The 20,477-nt window shown below is 38.1% G+C and overlaps 1 protein-coding gene across 2 annotated transcripts in view; it reads right to left on the reverse strand.

Moving 5' to 3' along the window:
* Positions 1-635: 635 nt before the first annotated feature.
* LOC104600493 (nuclear pore complex protein) overlaps positions 636-20,477 on the reverse strand; it is a 68,843-nt gene continuing 49,001 nt past the window's right edge. Inside the window, exons 17-25 of one of the 2 annotated variants that reach the window (XM_088892715.1) lie at positions 20,205-20,396; positions 5,797-5,971; positions 5,505-5,661; positions 4,829-5,031; positions 2,542-2,683; positions 2,294-2,454; positions 1,986-2,102; positions 1,459-1,564; positions 636-926 (exon numbers count right to left, since the gene is read on the reverse strand). In XM_088892715.1, coding sequence (XP_088748841.1) covers positions 1,487-1,564; positions 1,986-2,102; positions 2,294-2,454; positions 2,542-2,683; positions 4,829-5,031; positions 5,505-5,661; positions 5,797-5,971; positions 20,205-20,396 — 1,225 coding nt within the window. In that variant the 3' untranslated portion in view covers positions 636-926; positions 1,459-1,486. The remainder of the gene's footprint in view (positions 927-1,458; positions 1,565-1,985; positions 2,103-2,293; positions 2,455-2,541; positions 2,684-4,828; positions 5,032-5,504; positions 5,662-5,796; positions 5,972-20,204; positions 20,397-20,477) is intronic. The other variant, XM_088892716.1, reaches the window with a different exon arrangement.

Consider the following 20,477-nt stretch of genomic DNA (forward strand, 5'->3'; position numbering starts at 1 on the left):
AGGTTCTGGCCTTTGAGGCTTCAATCATTGAAATCAAGTTGAGATTCTGAATCGGTAATCCAACTATTTGGGTAAGTGCAATTAAATGAATTTTTATTTTTTAGAATTAAAAAAATGGCTAAATCCTCCCGAAACCAATTCCCCAATAATACATTCACTAGCCAAATTTAGAAAGTATTTAAAATAAAGAAGGTTGAGGGGAAGGGAAAAAAAGCCATTTGCCAAAAATGTAGGATTGGCTTTAACTTTAATAACAAGGGTGGTAATAGCCACTTGGGTAGACATTTGCTCTTCCATGAGAAACGAAAAAAAAAAAAGACATTTACTTTAAAGATTTGCTAGATATTGAGGATAAATTATAAGACAAAGGATGACAATGATACTACTACACTTGAAGAAGATGATTAAAGTCAAGGAGATGGAGTAGTTTTTTCAATTTTATTTAAATTATTTGTTATTTTTTCAACAATGTAATTTTTTTTTTCAATTTACAATTTTTTTATATTTTAAATGAAATAAAATTCCTATTTTTTCCAATTTGTTGTACAGTTTGTATTTTGACAAGTATTTTTGTCATTTCTTTGTTACAATTTGTATTCCTAAATTTGTTGTACAATTTGGACGACTATTAATTCTACCAAGAACATGTTCTTACAAATAACATTTAGTTCTCGAGGTGTTTGATAATTGATACAGCTACATGGCTTAACTAAGTATAATATAGCACAAGAACATTAGCTGTCTTGTGGTCTTTACATGCTGTCCTGTACAAAAATAAACTACAAGTTCTATTGAACAAAACAATGAATAGATGTATGATGAATCCACCTACGTCATGCTCAAACTCTAGATAGCCGGAAAACTGCCCAAGCATCATTTGGTGGACCAGAGCTAGCAGCTAACAATAGAGCCTTCAAAACAATTTACTGTTAAAGAGCAAACACCAAGAAATGTTATATATATATATATCACATGGAAAAAATATAAAAGTAATAATTGAGGCCATATCTATTGGATTGATGATAGAGCATAAAGTGGGACAGGATCAGGTATCCGACCACAAATAGCTGGTGTCAAGGCTGAGTTGAGGTTGAATAGACTGGTAAATAATCGATGTAACACTAGTGTCAGTAAACTCTAGTCCTAAGTAATGCATAGATGGGACAGATGTGAGTTCTTATTCCCGTCAAAGGTGGTAAATTCCTAATAGAAAAAGACAAGTATTTCAAGCAAAGGGCCAAGACAGATGCAACAAACACTATTTTGGAATCTTTGAGAATTTTAGAATGGTCTTAGTTACAAATTCACATGAAATACATTGACTGTTTTGAATGATCTTTTATTATACCAAGAAAACTTAGAGCAGTTCTCAGACCAATTCTCCATTAGTCTGGTGGTTGCCCCATTTTCAAGCATGAAATATGAAAATGGAAGAAGGAAAAAAAATGTAGGTAATACCTGTAAAACAGCTGCAATCCATTCAATTCTAAGAATGACCTGCAAAAGGTTCCTCCTGCAGCTCCATTTTGCATATTGAATATTCCCTTTCGAATAATAAAAATTCCTTAGAAGGAAAAGGAAAATTGTCAGCTAAATGTGTTTCTACCTAAAAAACAAAAAATCTAAAAGTGTTTGTTGCAACAAAAATAGGGACTGGTTTGACTTGACAGGAGGAATGCCTCCCAGATCCAGGATATTTTAATAGGTATACCACTTATACATTAATAATGCAAGTACTATTTCTATTTTCATTTGGCCATGCAATATTATAACATTTCAAACAATTCATAATCCAGTCCTAACATGAAATACTTGCAAGCAAGTTCATGTTCACCAAATATAGAATAATAAACAATATAACAAAATGCAATTTGAGCTATCTGCAATCACGGCAGGTTGCTAGTATCAATAGTAGGAATCTTGCAATTCATATTCAATATCTGCATTTGTGTATGCTATGATTAAAATACTAAGTGATCAGTCACCTGCAATTGATGCTGACTAAACAACTGAAGCAATCCAAACTCAGGATGAGCAACTAGTTCAATTAATTCATCATGGTCTTCAGGTGTTTCACCTGACTCAACAAGCGAAACAGAAACCTGCAAATACAACAAGGATTCGTAACATTGTAAACATCAAAATGAAATATAAATAACAATAAATAAAAGAGGATTTATATTCCTCAGAAAGTTTTGAGTAGAGAACAGGGTTGGGCCTTCTAATAAAAGAGAACAGCTGAGGTTAATAAAAAAGAAAACAGGGTAATTTGTTGCATAGTGTGAAATAATACCTGCATACATCGAAGAACTATTTCTGGAAGACAGCACCGGCGACAGAGACCACGAACAATGTATGTTGCTGGATTTTCCAGAGAACCATCCTTGCTTGAATACCAAGCATCCAAACGAGATATATCCAATGTAACTCCAGCTTGAAATCTAACAAGCTCACCTGAAAAAAGAACTCAAGTTCGTAGTTCCTAAGTGTCCACAGTAAAAGAAAGAGAACAATCACTAGTTGCAAATTATATTTCCTTACCTTTGAAACCAGCTGCCAAGACAGTAGCAAGGATGCCACCATCACTGTTATCCTGTGGCCCAAGTCCATCACCCTCAACTGCCAAGCAACGAAGTACTACCTCAATACAACAGCTGTTCCTGGTAGATATAGAGACGTTGACCTGGGTATTATCATGAGCAACAGTTAGTCACATAAAATGAGAGAAGAAGAGAAGGTGATACTGTTACAATAAATATTGTATAATCGGAATTTCAAAGTCAGACAGCCCTGAGACAAATATTTTGGTTTATAACAACCAATAAATCTAAAGCATTATATATATATAAAGCTCTGAGACAAGGTGCTGATGTTGCCAACATCTTCTATTGATGTATCAGCAGGTCTCGGTTGATTTAATGGAAAGTTGTAGTTAAATTTGGAAACTACCTCTCATTCTATCCAAGTACACTCACACTGCGAATATAAATATTTATAACCACCAGCCAAAATCCCAATAAAGAGAACTGTAAATAAATCAGCCAATAGAAACTATAGTTTAAGAGAATGGGAGAAAAGAATGCGTCTTACAATGTGTCCACCATTTCTCAATCATTACCTGTGATCTTAAGGATCCAAAAGTGAGATTTTCAAGTTTTATTCCTTTAGAATGCTCGAGGGGTATAAAAGATGTATAAATATTAACAACTTAATTATTACCATGAAACAGAGGCAATAGAGTGAAATTTCATGCTACTCTTGACAATATCTTGAAGTTTAAAGTAACATTTAAAATTTTCAAAAGCTTTATCATGTCAGTGTAAAGTTTAAACTTTAAGATGTAAATATTATATACTAGAATTTGAAATTATAATTAGCATGAAACCAAACGTGTCAAGTCCAGCTAGACACTATCAAAAGGTTCAGGTACATTCTATTAACTCATCACAAAGTGCATTGGAGTTGGGAGAATTTGATCAAGCCCAAGTAATTTTCATTCCAGTATGCTTAGTCTCCCAGTGATTCAGAATGTTGGACGAGGATCAGTTTCTTCTTTCTCTTCCCTATGAGACATCATCTTTGTAATTCCTAGCTTGGAAGCCTTGGATAATGAGTTGGCTAACATTCTTGCTAATAACTATTTCAATTGGGATAGGGGTTATACTTCGCTGGTTTGTCTCTTGTTTTGTTTGTGGTATCCTGTCTTTACTTTCTGGTTTTACTGCTCTTGTTCTGTTAATATCTTTTATTATACTATCAAATAATATTTTCTTTCTTCAGCAATACTTTTGGTTATTTCAATTTCATTGAGGATTCAGGAACTGTTTAATGATCTGGAACAATATGAAATTTCAACTGTCCTCCCAAATCCGCAATGTATATGACAAGTAGCTAGAGTATAATTACAAGTTTTGCCGTTGGTGGGACACCTCTTGCTCTAGGTCACAGGTCAGAAATCCAGAAGTCAAATTAGTAAGATGATAAAGGTTCCACTTGGCTCATCTAGTAAAGTCAGTAAATCTAGTACCCATTGACTAGACCTGCTCATGGGCCGGGCTCAGGTTGAGCTTTTGCCAAAATTTGAATGGGCCCAGCTTAAAGCCCAAGCCCTGAAGCAGAGTAAAATGTTAATGGGCGAGCCAGAAGCCCGGCCTGCAAACAGGTCTATCACTGACTTGGTATCAAATTCTGCTCTCAACACAACCCCCCCCCCCCCAAAAAAAAAAAAAAAAAAGAAAAGAAAAAATTTCCCAAGCAAAACGATATATGATCATCATGCTTACAAGGAAAAAAGGTATATGATCATATGATCCCAAATATTAGGAGTGCCACTCGTTTTGGCCCAAACCCAACCGAAGATGTAGGATGGATAGCAGCAGTTTCATAAGATGTTACTTGTACCAGAATGAAACCTTCCAAGCTAAACTAACCTTTGTTAAGCTTGGTTAATGTTTTAGAAAACCTGAACCATTGAAACCCAACAACACTTATATTCTACGTGCACAAATGGTTTTGGTCAGCATGGTTCAGCTTAATATGGATTGAGCTTGGATTGGCCCATCTAAACCTGGGTTTAAGCTTGAATTTAACTCAAACATGATGAACATAGCAGTGGTAATTAAATTAACTGAAGAACTGGTCCATTTAGTCAGGCCATTAAGATGATTTTATGCAGGTTTTGTGCTCAAGATACCTTATAGGTAAAGGCCTAAAGGTATCAATCAACTATGGCCCAGATAAACAAAGGCAGCAGCAATAGCACAATAGCTTCAAGCACCATCCTATCTTTTCTATTTTAGTGTACAAACATGCACACACACACACATACCATTAACTGGCGTTTTAGTACAACTTCTTCACTGACAGAAGAGTAGAGAGCGCTTGTCAATGTAGTGCAGGAGGTGGCATCTGGATACATGCATTCACCAGAAGGTAGACAAAGCAGTGCAGTGGCATGTAATTCAAGGAACACTGGATCTTCTGATTCATAAAAATGATCTTCATTGACAACCAGCCATGGGCTTTCTTTCCCTAAAAGGAGCAGAATCATCAAAATATCACACATGGCATAACAATCCTATTATAGATAGATAAATAGACACATCCATGCACATGGAAACATGATTAGGAATGGTCCACCCAGATAGTATCACAGAAAAGGTATTTGGCACATGTGGAAGAATGGTGTTTTCAGTGTTAGAATCCTTAGAAGAAGAGAAGAAGAAGAAGAAGACAAAGTATTTGGAGCTGTCAAAAGTGAGAAGGTGGCAGCCCCTCTTATTATTTTTACTAGGGTAACCATAGAGATGGGCAAAAAGACTAATCATCCCCTGACACTGACACTAAAATATAACAGAAAACTTACATAATCAACAGGTCATAATGACATACCCAGAATAAGAACTTTCTGGCATTATTTTACTTCAAAAAATTTTTAAGGCACAATACTTTTGTGTTATCAAAACAACGGTCAAACAACATTCAACAGTGAATTAACAACTCACTTGATAACAGGAGCAGTGATGCACGTAACATTTCTTTAGCAGCTGCAATAGCTCTCTGTCCTTCCTCTGGAGAAATCTCATCGAGAGAAACTGCTGCATTTTCCAACTCTATTTTGAGCCAGTTTCTATAAGTTGCATCACAAGAATAGTATTTGCTCTGTTTAGAAAGGGGAAATTAGTACTTTATCTTAGAACTAAAAGGTTCTAACAGATAATGGCATGACAAAAGTCAGACCGGTCTGTAAGATCTACTCATATTTAAAACAATGAGAGATGGTTGATTGAAGCATACCCAATCCTGGAATTCTTTTAAATTCTCAGGAATATCATGATCCTCTAAGGAAAGCAGCACCTTTGTAGGTTGTTTCAAAGGCTCAACAAGGAAACTAAGTAGCATGTGTGCTCCAATGGGCAGTTTAGGAACTCTCCACATGGAAATCAGAGCAAATTCCCTAAACAATACATTGCTATATAAAGAACCAAATGATCAGTATTCCCATAGTCAGAAAGAAGTAGATCAACCAAATAAGAAGAAAACAAAATAAATGGAACAAATACAACTGCATCACTAGAGTGCACATATAGTGACATTGAGTGCAATAAATCAAACTAAAAACAAGACAATATACATTTATATTAGAACCCAGCCTGCCTTCGAATTCTGTTAGAATGGTAACAGTAGAAATAGGAGAAAGAAGAAGAAGAAGAAGAAGAGAAGAGAATATAGAGGGAGAAAGGTCTGGTTCGAACAAGAGAGAAAATTAGTCTCTCTCCATTCGGCCAGATCTATTTTATATTTCTATTAATCAGCAAAGGACACCTTTGCCCCTACTTAAGTGAGGGATACAAGAACTAACATAACTTTACACATCAACAACTTAAACATAAGCATAAAGACAAAATTACCCCTACATAGTCGACATTAAAACTCCCCCTCAAGCTGGTGAGTATATATCATATAGTCCCAGCTTGTTACATATGTAGTCCACTCTTCCCCGACTACACCCTTTGGTAAACAAGTCTGCCCATTGGTTTCCTGTGTTAACATATGCAGTATCTATCACTCCACTCAGCACCTTCTCTCTCACAAAGTGACAGTCAACCTCTATGTGCTTGGTTCTCTCATGAAACATCGGATTAGAAGAGATATGGACTGCAGCCTGATTGTCACAGTTAAACTTCATTGGAGTGTCAACAGTGTACCCCATCTCCTGTAGAAGGTTCCTCAGCCACACTAATTCACAAGTAGTATGTGCCATAGCTCTATACTCTGCCTCTGCACTGCTTCTTGCCACGATTGTCTGTTTCTTACTTTTCCATGTCACCAGATTACCCCCAAGAAAAGTACAATAGCCTGTAGTGGATCTCCTATCAAATATAGAACCAGCCCAATCAACATCAGTATATCCTTCTATTTCAAGTTTTCCTCCACTTCTATATATCAAACCACAACCAGGAATCCCCTTTAAATACCTCACAATCCTTAGAACTGCATCCCGATGTAGAACCTAAGGTTTCTGCATGAATTGACTTACCACACTAACCGCAAATGAAATGTCTGGCTGAGTAATGGTTAGGTAGTTCAGTTTACCTACTAGCCGTTGGTACCTGCCAGGGTCTTCAAACTCTTCACCCATATCACTACTCATCTTAGTGTTTACTTCCATAGGTGTTTCAGCTGGTTTAGCACCTAACAATCATGTTTCTTCCAACAAATCAAGAACATATTTCCTTTGGCACAAGTTAATACCATGCTTAGACCTTGCTACTTCTATCCCCAAGAAATACTTTAGTTTACCAAGGTCCTTTGTCTGAAAGTGTTCCTATAGAAAGGTTTTCAACCTATCAATTCCCACTTTATCATTCCCGGTAATAACAATATCATCTACATATACCACCAATAGGATCTCTCCAGCTTGAGAGTCATGACTGAAGATTGAATGGTCAACCTAGCACTATTTCATACCAAACTTCTTAACCACCTCACTGAACCTACCAAACCATGCTCGAGGAGACTGTTTATGTCCATAAATAGCCTTCTTTAGTCGGCACACCTTACCAACCTCCCCCTGAGTAACAAACCCCGATGGTTGCTCCATATAGACCTCCTCAATTAGATTACCATGTAAGAAAGCATTCTTGATATCAAGCTGATAGAGAGGCTAATCATACATAGCAGTAAGAGATATTACAACAAGAACTGAACCAATCTTAGCAACTAGGGAGAAGGTCTTTGTGTAGTCAATACAAGAGGTTTGGGAGTACCCTTTTGGCAACCAATCTAGCTTTCAACCGCTCTACACTACCATCAGGTAAGTATTTAACAGTGTAAACCCACTTACAACCGACAACCTGCTTACCAGGAGGAAGTGTGGTGAGGTCCCATGTATGATTATGAGTTAAGCGGAGAGTTCTTCCATTGCATGGTGCCACCTTGGAGAGGCAAGAGCTTCTTGGACATCCTTAGGGACAACAACAGAGGATAACAAGGAGATAAACTGGCGATGGGAAGCGGAAAAGTGAGTGAGAGAAACATAATTAGAAATAGGATGAAGGGTACAATTGCATTTACCTTTCCACAAGGCAATGGGAAGATCAAGTTCAGACACTGGGGTTGGGGCTAGTGTGGGAACAACTACCGGATCTGCCGACGATGATGGAGCTGGAGGAGGAGCCGGTACATATTGGCGCTGTGTATACACTTGATGAATAGGTGGTTGTTCAACAGGTGGTGGCACCGGAGGCAAAGACTTGGTCACAACTGGAACAAGTGGAACAGAATCCACAACTGGAAGGGGAAGAAAAGGAGGTTGTGAGGAGGAATAAACATCACCTGACCTCAAGAAAAACAGAGTGAACTCAAACAAAGTAACATCAGCACACACAAAGGAACGTCGAGAACTAGGACGATAACACTTATACCCTTTCTGAGTCTGGGAATAGCCAAGGAAGATGCACTTAATGGATCATGCATCTAACTTGTCCCTTCTCGGTCCCAGATTATGATCAAAACAGAAACATCCAAAAACCCGAGGAGAAAGGAGAAACGAAGACAAGGTAGGAAACAAAGTGGTGAAGGGAGAATGACCATCAAGGATAGACGTGGGCATCCGGATAATCAGGAAGCAAGAAGTAAGCACAACATCACTCCAAAAAGGTTTGGGTACATTCATGTGGTGCATGAGGGATCGAGCAGTTTCCAAAAGATGACGATTCTCTCTCAGCCACACTATTTTGTGGGGTGTAGGTACATAAAGTCTGATGGATAATGCCATGTTGGTCCAAATATTCTAGACCAATATCGGAATGAAAAATTTTAATGTGGACACCAAATTGGTTACGAATTTCAGCATAAAATTTTTGGAAGATGGCAAACAATTCACTCATTTCTTTCATTAAATAAAGCCAAAACATCCTTGAATAATCATCAACAAAAATAACAAAATATTTATACCCATTGTATGACATTACTTTATAAGGACCCCAAACATCTGAATGAACTTAAGAAAAAGGACTCGACATACGTTTATCAACCCTATGACTAAAGGGAACATGATAATGTTTCCCCAACTAACACAACTCACAATCCAAAACAGAAAGATGACTCAACGAAGGAACAAGAGACTTCAAAACTTTCAACGAAGGATGACCAAACCGACAGTGCCATTGGAGAGGAGAAAGAGATGACTGGAGAGTTGTTGACGTACTTCCACCACCGTCAAGATAATACAATCCACCAACTTCATGGCCTCCACCAATCTTCATCCCCGTCTTGAGACCCTGGAAAACACACGAAGAAGGGTAAAAAGTAATGGAGCAATTAAGAGACTTGGTCAACTTAGTAACCGACATAAGGTTAAACGGAAATTTAGGGACATACAAAACTGAGGATAAGGGTAAAGGGTCCATGTTAACATTACCAACACCACAAATAGAGGTTGTGGAACCATTAGCAAGGGTAACAGATTGTGATGTTGGGCAATGAGAGGGGGAAGAAAACACACATGGAGTTCTAGTCATGTGATCGGAGGCTCCAGAGTCAATAATCCAGGGATTGGGTGTGGATGCCAGACAAGCCATACCTGAGTGTGCAAGAGTGGTTGTGTTCTGTTAAGATGTGGCCTGGACAAACCTCATACTTATCACGGGGGACACTCATCATCTCCTTCCCAGGAACATCTGTGGATGTAGGGAGCATCTGATGCTGAATGGCTTTCTTGTCTGAAGCTGCTATCATTGGTCATGGCATGATTGGCCCAAGTTGAAGGTGGACCATGCAAATCATAACAATAATTAATGGTATGTCCATCCAAACCACAGTGTGTACATCTCCTCAGACCTGAACTACGTCCTCTGCCGCGGACTCCCCCTGAATCTCGACCTCCAGTACGACCACCACCATGGTTATACGTAGGTCCACCACCACCACTACGACCATATACCAGTCCACTGCTACCACTACGACCAGATTGAGCTCCCCGAGCTCCACCTTTAGCACCACGGCCCCTTGATACTGCAAAGGCTGGTCTATCGAAAACACTAGTAATACTGTCACTGTTGTCTCCAATTGCTGAATTCTACACACTACAAACTGAACCACACTGTTCTCAGCACTTGTTATTGCTGAATACTGCACTCTCTACACCACAACCCTACCACACAACTACTTGAAAACTCACCACACTGTTTGAGGATCACTCCCCCTTCAAATCACACTGAAATTTGCATAAACCCTAACACACTACAACCTAAATTCCCACCATACAATCTGAAACATACTCATCATTTGATTCACAATAAAAAACTGCATAAAAACCTATTACCTGATCACCAGAATATCAGACTATACTCGGCACCCATTGCATCACACGAATCAGCCCTCTTCTATTCATCGATTAGGGGAGGGCTTCCTACAAACCACAACAACCAACCACAAACTGCACGACTGGAGCCATAGAAACCTCCAAGGGAAGAGGGCGATCATTCCTTTTCAGCCCCTTCCCTTATCTCCAACTAATAGCGAAGAAAACAAGAGAAAACCCTAGACTGGGTGCATGAAGAACAGAATTCTGGGCAGTTTCGATTTTCTCAATTAGGCTCTGATACCATATTAGAATCCAGCCTGCCTTTGAATTCTGTTAGAATGGTAACAGTAGAAATAGGAGAAAGAAGAGAAGAGAATAGAGAGGGAGAAAGGTCTGGTTCGAACAAGAGAGAAAATTAGTCTCTCTCCATTCGGCCAGATCTATTTTATATTTCTATTAATCAGCAAAGGACACCTTTGCCCCTACTTAAGTGAGGGACACAAGAACTAACATAACTTTACACATCAGCAACTTAAACATAAGCATAAAGACAAAATTACCCCTACACAATTGACATTAACAATTTAAAAACCACTTTAGTTAACAAAAACTATATTTCATTATTTTAGGGTAGAAGAATGTATCAGGATATATGCATGCATATCGGAGAAAAACTAAGATATGCATAGATACACTTGGAGACACTAAAAATACTTTAATAAATCATAAAAATGCATCAACAACACTAAATAAATATATTCTAATGGTTTTATGAAGAAATATATTATAGCTCATTATAATTTCATTAAAAATCCTATGCTTAACTATAATACATAAATTGTAATTCTTAAGTTTTAATGTTTTATGGGATGAGAAAAACCCAACTCTCCTATCCAACCATAAAACATGCATTGGCACAGCTTCTATGTGAAAATATAAATAATATTTATTTATTAATTAAATAATTATTATTTATTATTCATTTCCACAAATTATAAAAAATAAATAAACATTATATAATATATTCAAAAATAGTGATTAAAGAATAAATTTCAATTGCTTTGTGGATATGATAGATCATCCATAGAATTATAATATATTCAATCATTGTGATCAAATGATAAAATATAATTAATTAATTATTTTTAATTCTAAAAATATAAAAATAGAAAAAATAATTATTAAAGAAGAAATTTCAATTGGTTTGTGGATATTATAGATCATCCATAGAATTATAATATATTCAATTGTTGTGATCAAATGATAAAATATTATTAATCATTATTTATTTTTTTAATTCTAAAAATATAAAAAATCAAAAAATATATTAAATAAGAAATTTCAATTGCTCTATGGATATGACAGATAAATCCATAGATCTAAAACATATTTAATCTTTATAGGTAGAGAAAAAATTACATTTTCAAATTTTTGTTAATTTATATTTTCCCCAAATATCTTCATGAAATTTCCATAAATCTACTAATAACACAAAAAAAATTGTGATTTTGAATGTAAGAAATGTAGATCAACATAAATTTAAACATACAAGAAAAAAATCACAAGATATTATAATACATTGAAAAAATTTACCTATTTTTTCAAAATTTGAAAAATCTTAAAAAAAAAATTAACGATTCACACTTGTTTCTTGTAAACTTTTGCAAATCTAGCACTCTAGGAATGAAGTTTGGAGTTTCAGAGTCATTTGGGGGTGAAAGAAGGCTTATTTCGGGGAAAAGAAGCTTGATTTTCCCCTTTAATTTTTTAGTTTTTGGTTGTATATTTTTCGTCGATACGCCCCGCTACACCCTTGATACGCCCCCAATACACATGAAAAAAGACAAAACATCTGATTTCCATGCGTATCTTGTATCGGTTTTTCAAAGATACGATACGGTATGCTCCGTATCAGGCATATCGTATCGAAATTTAAACCTCGCATGAAAGCTTTGTCCCAAGTCCCAAGACTCCCAACTATATGGAGTTGGCCTCAAAAGGAAAAGAAAAACAAAAACCAGAAGCATTTGGCAGGAAAAAACATGCAATAGGAATAAATGGAGCCCTAACTCGAGGATTACAAATGTAGAAGGCAAGGTTATGCTTTTTCCTATAATTATATTTCAAAAGCTGGGATAATTGCTCTCATTTAAAGACACACATTTTCCAATATGTCAATTATCATATGTTAGCTTTCAAAATGCAGACTAAGTTTAGAAACGATTGGAGCAAGTGAGCAATTGAACTTCATTCTCTCTTTGTTGGGTGGCTTCCTCCCATCTCCTAACAAACCTGAATCAATCTCAATAAGAATCTCTAAGAAGGCCTTCACACCCTGAGCGCCACTCTAGAAGGGTCCCCTTACCCCTCAACTGTAATTCTACTCTAGTCGGCTAGGTTTTTGGGCCAGCTCTCCAAGACACTTCTTGGGCACAAAAAACATATCAAAACTGATCTCAAATTCTCCAAGAACCTCCCACCGACTAGGCTGAATGAAACATTAATCAACTAACACCTTAGTTCTCCATGCACACTGAGTATGGGATTAAAGAAAAAAAGAAAAAGTAGGGTTGCTCTGATACCATGTTGATAGTTAATGCTGTAAAACAATGTATTTAATCAATAAAAAAAGGAAGCAAAACATATCTGAAACAGTGAGGTTGAAGAAGGAAGAAGAGAGAAGAGAAAAGATGAAAGAAAGAAGGTTTTGGGAAGAAGAGTCCGTGGCTCTCCCAACATTCTTCTCTATTTTAATTCAATCTATCATAATTAAAAGGAAGTTTAAATAATTGCACCTAGTAGGGTAGTTGTTAACAAGAATAAGATAAATAAATGAAATAAACTATCAGAATTGCTGGGATATTGTGAAGCAGGATTTAGTGTTGGTTTTTGACGAGTTTCACAGAAGGGGAATAATTAATCGGGGTCTAAAAGATAAAGAAAGTGGCTTCACAACCAAGTATTGTCTCTAAAGATAAAGAAAGTTCTTCCTACCATTATTGCACCCAACCAATGAGCTTTTGTGAAGGGAAGGCAGATCACTGATCAAATATTGATTGCAAATGAGAGTTTGGAGAGCTTTAGGAAATCCAAGAAGAAGGGAGTGGTATACAAATTAGACTTAGAGAAGGCTTATGACCTAGTTGATTGGTCCTTCTTGCGGAGGTGGTGAGAAGTTTTGGCATTGGAGACAGATGGTGTAAATGGATTTGGGGTTGTGTTAGGGGTTGCCACTATTCTATCTTGGTGAATGGAACTGTGATGGATTTCTTTCCTGCCTTGAGAGGAATAAGACAAGGAGATCCACTTTCCCCCTTTCTATTCACTTTGATTGCAGATGTCCTAGGGAGACTAATCCATAGAGCTAACTCGAAGAACTTAATAAAAGGATGGAAAGTAGGAAGGGAGGAAGTACCACTTACACACTTGCAGTTTTCAGACACAATCATGTTCTATGAAGGTGGGGACATAAATTGAATCGGGAATATAAAATTGGCAATACAACATTTTGAGTAGATGTCTAATCTCAAAGTGAACTTTAATAAGAGTTTATGGTGGGAGTGAATTTGGAGGAGAGGGAAGTAAGTGAATATGCAGGTATGTTAGGTTGTGCAATCTTGGATTGGCCTTTGATTTACTTGGGCTTTTGGAACCCGGTATTGGAGAGATTTGAGAAAAGGCTTGCTTCTTAAAGGAAAAATCATCTCTCCTTAGGGGGGAGAATCACTTTGATTATGTCTACCCTAGCTAACCTTCTTGTTTACTTCCTATCAATGTTTAAGATTCCCACAAAGGTCTCTAACAAGGTGGAAAAGTTAATGAGGGATTTTTTGTGGGAACCAAGAGAGGAGAAGAAAGATCACAGGGCGAGTTGAGAGGTGGTAACTAGAAGTAAGAAGCTAGGAGGGCTTGGGATTGGGAATATTAGGAAAAGAAACATGGCGTTGTTGGGGAAATGGTTGTGGAGGTTTCCACTAGAAAGGGACAAATTGTGGACGAAGATAGTGGCTAGCATACATGGGCTGAAAGAGAACGACTGGGATCCAAGAATTATGGCAAGGGTTACAGCTGCTTCCCCTTGGAAAGCCATTCATGATCCGCTTCTAGTTTTCTCCCCTTGAATCAGGTATGATTTGAACTCTGGTAATTGAATAAAATTTTGGGAGCAACCTTGGGTTGGGGACTTACCCTTGATAAACCAATTTTCCTCTTTGTATGCTTTGTCAGATTTGAAAAATGAACCCATCTCCTCTTTCTTAGTTCCTTTAGAATCTACTTCAGGTTTTGGGTAGAACCTAGGGCTGAGAAGGGCAATCAGGGATACAGACTTAGGAATGGCAATGGGGCGGGGATTACATTCCTCATCCCGACCCCGACCCCCCAGATCACCCCCCATCCCCATCCCTGATCCCCGACGGGGAAAGGAATCCCCCCTCCATCCCCGACCCCGACGGGGATGAATTCCCCGTCGGAGACCCGAATCCCTGACGAACTGGAGTGTATCAGTGTAAGCTTGGGTGAGTATGTAATAGAGAGATTGAAACTGAGAGAGAGAAAGAGAGAGAGAGAGAGGATCGTTGCGAGAGTTGAGGTCGGCAACGAGAGAGAGTCCAACGGGCGATGGCGACGGTGGTCGGCAATGGTAGACGAAAGTTGTAGGACTGAAACTCTTTTTTGAGTATCTCTTCTCTGTCACTCGAGAAGGCACAAAGCTAGGGTTCTGACGGCGACGGCAAGCGACAGTGTTGGCGGTTAGAATCGGCGACGAAGACGAAGGCACACACGAAGCTAGGGTTCAGTCGTTCCAGAGACAGAGTTGAGAGTTCTCTCTTCTCTCTATCAAAGACTCGAAGTTGAACTGCCGATAGTTTTGTGTTTCACTTTTACTGTTTTTTAAGTTCTAATATTTTAAAAAATGAATAATATTATATTATATTATATATATAATTATATATAACAATCGGGGCCAAGTCGGGGAGGGGATTGCATTCCCCATCCCCATCCCCGAACCCAATTGGGGATTCAGGGATCACCCCATCCCCATCCCCAAACCCAATCGGGGATTCATAGATCACCCCATCCCAGACCTCGACCCTGACCCGCCAAAGTACACCCCATACCCGACCCCGTCGGGTTGGGGAGCCCGGGTACCCGTCGGGGACGGGGAAAATTGCCACCCCTATACAGACTTGGGTTGTATTTCGTCTCTGCTAGCCATCCTTGAAAATGTTTTCTTGGACCCTAGTAAGGAAGACACCATATTTTGGACCCCTTCCTCCTTTGGCTCCTTTTCTTGTGCTTCGTTTTTTGAGACTTTAATTCAGCCTCCTGTTTCTCTTGGATTGTCCTTTCCTATCAAACAGATTTGGAGCAAACCCGTTCCTCCTCGGGTTGGTAGTTTTTGTTGGGAAATTTTCCTGGAAAGAATTAACACAAATGACTTGCTTCAGAGAAAGAGACCCAATTTCTGTTTACTTCCCAATAGGTGTAATCTTTGCAAAGCTGATGGGGAAACGGGTTACCACCTTATGGTTACTTGTCTGGTTACTAAAACTGTTTGGGAGAGGGCTTTCTCCCTTTTTGGATGTACTTGGAATCCCCCCATGAGTGTGCAAAGTTTGTTCTCTCCTTTGTTCTTTAGATGGCCTAAAAAAAGAGGGAAGGTCATGTGGAGAAGCATTAGGGTGGCAGTGTGCTGGTCCGTATGGGAAGAGAGAAATTCACAAATCTTTTTAGACAAGGAAAGAACCACGGAAAACTTACTAGAACTAATACACTTAAGGGTAGCTCACTGGTTGAAATCTATGGAGCTATTCTCAGAATTTTCCATGGCCGACTTATTGAGAAAGTGGAAAGAAATAGCTACCTCTGCCCAATGTAAGAGGACTTTTAGGCCCTCTTGGTGCCCCCCTCCCTCTGGATTCATATAACTGAATTTTGATGGTAGTGGCTTAAGGAATCCAGGGCCTTTTGGGATTGGGGGCATGTTCAGGAATGAGGTTGGGATTATTACTACTATATTTCCAGGCCCAAATGGAGAGGGTGACTCTCTAAGGGCTGGGATTCTAGCAGTTCTGGAAGGAATCCAAAGAGCAAGAGAATTAAACATCAGATGCTTGGTCTTGAAGGGGACTTGGAGGTGGTGATTAGGTGGCTGAAGGGAGACAACAGTGGTTTGTGGAGCTACAGCAATGAAAAGAAAAAATTTAAATGGCTGAATAGGGATATTGAGGTGAACTACAGTTGGGTGAAGGGAAGTGCTAACTCAATGGCTGATGGGTTAGCCAAGCAAGGGGCGCTTAAGGAATCTCTATTTTGGGCTAATTTTTAGCTTCTTTCCTTGATCTTTTGTTGTTGGGGAGTTAAGATAGATTACCTCCCCCTTTTTGTAATTAAAGTTTCACAAATCTTATTCATTAATAAAGCTTATCGTTATTGATAAAAAAGAAAATGTACAAAGATCAATATGCCCTCATAGGGTGACTAATACAACAAACTCAATAAAAGACTTAAAAATACAACTCTAAAGGGTCCCAACAAGTGTATTATGGTCCCCACTCCCTAACTATACAAATAATGAACACTAACAAATCTGCACAAAATAACCAATAAATCAATGGGATCAGAAGCAATAGTAGGCTCAAGGGAATACCTAGAACCATATCAACCGAACCTGGAATCTTAGACGGTCTGATGAAGAGTGGTGCGGGTTCCCATGTGGGAGCATTGTGTGGAATGGGTCATGTAGTGACATGAGAGGAGCTGATGGTGGAACAACAAATGGAACTGATGGTCTAGTTAGTGGAATAGATGAAGGAATAGGAAAGGGAACAGACTATGAGCTCTCCTCCCAAAACACTCCCCCTAAGGAGAACCACTTGAGAAAAAAAATGTGACTAGTTTTTTAAAAGCGCAAGGGGCAATTTGCGCTTGAGGCGCAGGGCGAGGCGCATGCCTTTTTGAAGCAAGGCACAAAACACAAAAAATGACAAAGAAATGAAAAAAAATGTTCAAAGAATTGAAAAAAAAGCCAAAAAATTCAAAAAAATCAAAAGAATAGTAAACATAATATTAATACAAAATATAAACCAAAATTTTAAAATAAATGTTTTTATAAAAACCTATTGTCTAAAATTAAAGTACATAAGCATAACGTCTAAAGCGTATTCAAATGAAAATTTTAAAATAAAATCAAACATATAAAACATTTTCAAGTGTAATCACCCACGAACAAAAGAAAATAACAGTAACCACTAATGGAAGAAATATGACAAGGCCCCCATACATCAATGTGAACAATATCAAAAGCTTAAATTTTACACTCCAAACTGGACAACTGAACAAACTTAAACAAGTTTGGAAATAAACATTGCAAAGAACTGAAAGAAAGATGACCCAAACGATTATGCCATGTCAAGATTTGACTCATCGACTTTGACCCATTACTACTGCTACAACAATGGTGACTCTAATATCTCAGAAGTGCATCTAGAAGGTAGGCTCCATTCACCTCACGACCACTTCCAATCATCCTCTTTGACTCCAAAAACTACAAAACACAGTTATCAGGAAGAAAGGTCACTGGATAGTTCAAGTTTTTTGTCAAACTACTCACATAAAGGAGATTTGTGTGAAGTTTAGGAACATGTAAAACAAAGGACAAAGTAATTCCATCAATCACCCTAATTGTCCCTTTCTAGAATCAGCTGAATCCATCTTATTCATAATAAGTTGTTCATGCTTCTCCAATTCTGTCCTCACTGCTACTACTACAATGGACTCCAAGTCAGCTTGAGCAAGAGGTCTTGACGTTTAATTGTCTCCATTTAGCTTATGTTTAACTCTACAATTTCCCACAAGCACCAATAGCTAATTGTGCCCATTCTAAATCCAATTTTATTGTGGTAACAATCCAAGATCCAAAAGGATCACTAGCACCTCCTACACCCAGACTCAGGTCACCAGTTGACTTCTACTTAGTACTCCTACCCTCCATTTCAATTCAATCAGATTAAAAACAAAAAAGGATCAGGTACAAACACTCCAAGATCAAATGGGTGCTATGGAAGGAGAGAGCACAGTCGATCTCTCTGGAGGCTCAAAAAAGGCCAGAAACTGAACCACCCCCTAGAAAAAGCTGTAAGTATTTAAAAAAAAAGCATGAGCACCTAACACCAAGTCAAAATTGAAGAATCCAACTTGACTAGGACTCTTCCCTGCACTCCAATTTTTCCTGATTTTGATGCCAAAATACAGATCACCTTCTTGATGACTGCAAACCACCAAAAAAAATCAAGAACTAGGCAATCTAAAGAATATCGATCAGCCCTCTATTCCCTCATGCAATCAGCTAAACTAGGAGTGCATGAATCAGCCCCAAGGAAGCCTAACCTGGCTCTGGTACCAAGTAGAAATCTGCTGAAATAAAAAACTGTAGAAGAAAGGAAGAGGAGGCAATGTAATCTAGATGCCCTCTTCCATTAGTACTTATACTTTTAAGTAAAAGCTTCCAAATAGTATGTTGTGGTCCCCACCTATTAACTAAACAAATAATAAAAAAACAAGTAAAAAGATGTAAAATCCTCAACAAAATAATTGGTTCCAAATCTAAATCAGATCGGGACAGGCAAGAACCGGAACTGACCCAATTATTAATCAGGACAATGGAACCAGAACCATTATAATTGGTTCAATCGGTTCAGGTCCATCGGGTAGACCGTAGACCCGACCCATTGACTGCCCTATGAAGAAGCAAATACTAATGGGGTCTTCTCTTTTGGAGATTCTCATACATATTAATTTTCACGTAAACCACTTCCCAAGAAAACGCTTGTTTTAGGTGGCATTAGTCCACTCAAAATTGCCTAGTAGGAAAAACCGGCAGAGGAAGGCAAGCATTCAAAGCTTGTTTCTTAAAGAAAGAGGTGCAAGAAAAAAACCCAGAGTACAATCAATCCAGATTCTCAAATCAAACAAAATGCTCTCTAAAGCCTCTTCTCAACTCCAAATCCTAAACCCCATCCATGATCTGAAAAACAAGCACAGTAGGAAAATGATGATTGATCCATGAGAGGCACATCCCCCACCAAAGGTCTCCTCAGAATTTAGAAGGGTTAGATGGAGAAAAATAAAAGTATTCTGCCACTTTAAAAAAAAAAAAATTAGAAGGGTTAGAGGGGCAGAGGACCTTTAGCAGTAGGGAGCGGTTTATGTTGAGTAGGGTGGTAAGCATTAGGATTTATAAGGTTAGGAATTAGGATGTAAACTTATTTTGGTCTTTTTTTCTGTTTAGGGTTGGGTGGTTTCTTCTGAAGCATTTCAAGGCTTATTGGGAGGGGGTGGACTTCAGTTGGGTGATTTCTTATCACCTCTTCTGTATCTTTTTCTTCTCTCTTGAATAATTTCTTTATTTACTTTAGAACAAAAATTCGCCTCAGAATTTGGTTTACTTGCATTTAAATTGGCATCCCAACCATTAGGCAGAGTATCATGAATACTTGAGATTATAGAGTGCCGTAATTTGTTTGAATCCAAGGGAAATCTCCACAAGCATTTGACCAATAGAATAGATTCCTAACCCCCAATTACCTATAGAAAGACGACCTTTGTCATTGTTCTTATAGATTGTTTCCAAGTTCATTAAATGATCTATCTTGGATTGACCCCACTCCCATAGAAAATCTCTCATTTACATGTCTTATGTCTAGCCTCTAGCAATCGGGGTAGGGACCTTAAAGACTCAGAGATAATAGATGGACAGGTTTATTCATGTTGATCTTATTAGTGTAACACAGCTAGACCCTTCAACTTCAAGGTGACAAGTTAAAACAGATCAACTATAAAGAAATCCTCTGCAAAAAGGGAAAAAAATAATGAAAAGTGTGACCATAAGTACCTATGTACTAATGCCTTTGAAAGAAGTTTGGCACTAACAACTTCAGCGTCATTGATGGTAGAAGGAGGTGTAAAACAGAGCCACTGAATAACCATAGCTTTTTGAAGACTCTGCAACCGCTGTTGCTCTAAAACATCAGACGAAGCCTCATTGCATTTACCAAGTCTGCTTTCTCGGGACCTAGAGAGAACCCTATTGAGGTTCAATTGAACATCATCAGTCTGACTCTTCCAACTTCGTAAGTACGAAATGCAATGGTACTGCATATACATG

Source organism: Nelumbo nucifera, chromosome 8 (genome assembly GCF_055504915.1).
Source record: "Nelumbo nucifera cultivar China Antique chromosome 8, China Antique-T2T, whole genome shotgun sequence".
NCBI lineage: Eukaryota > Viridiplantae > Streptophyta > Magnoliopsida > Proteales > Nelumbonaceae > Nelumbo > Nelumbo nucifera.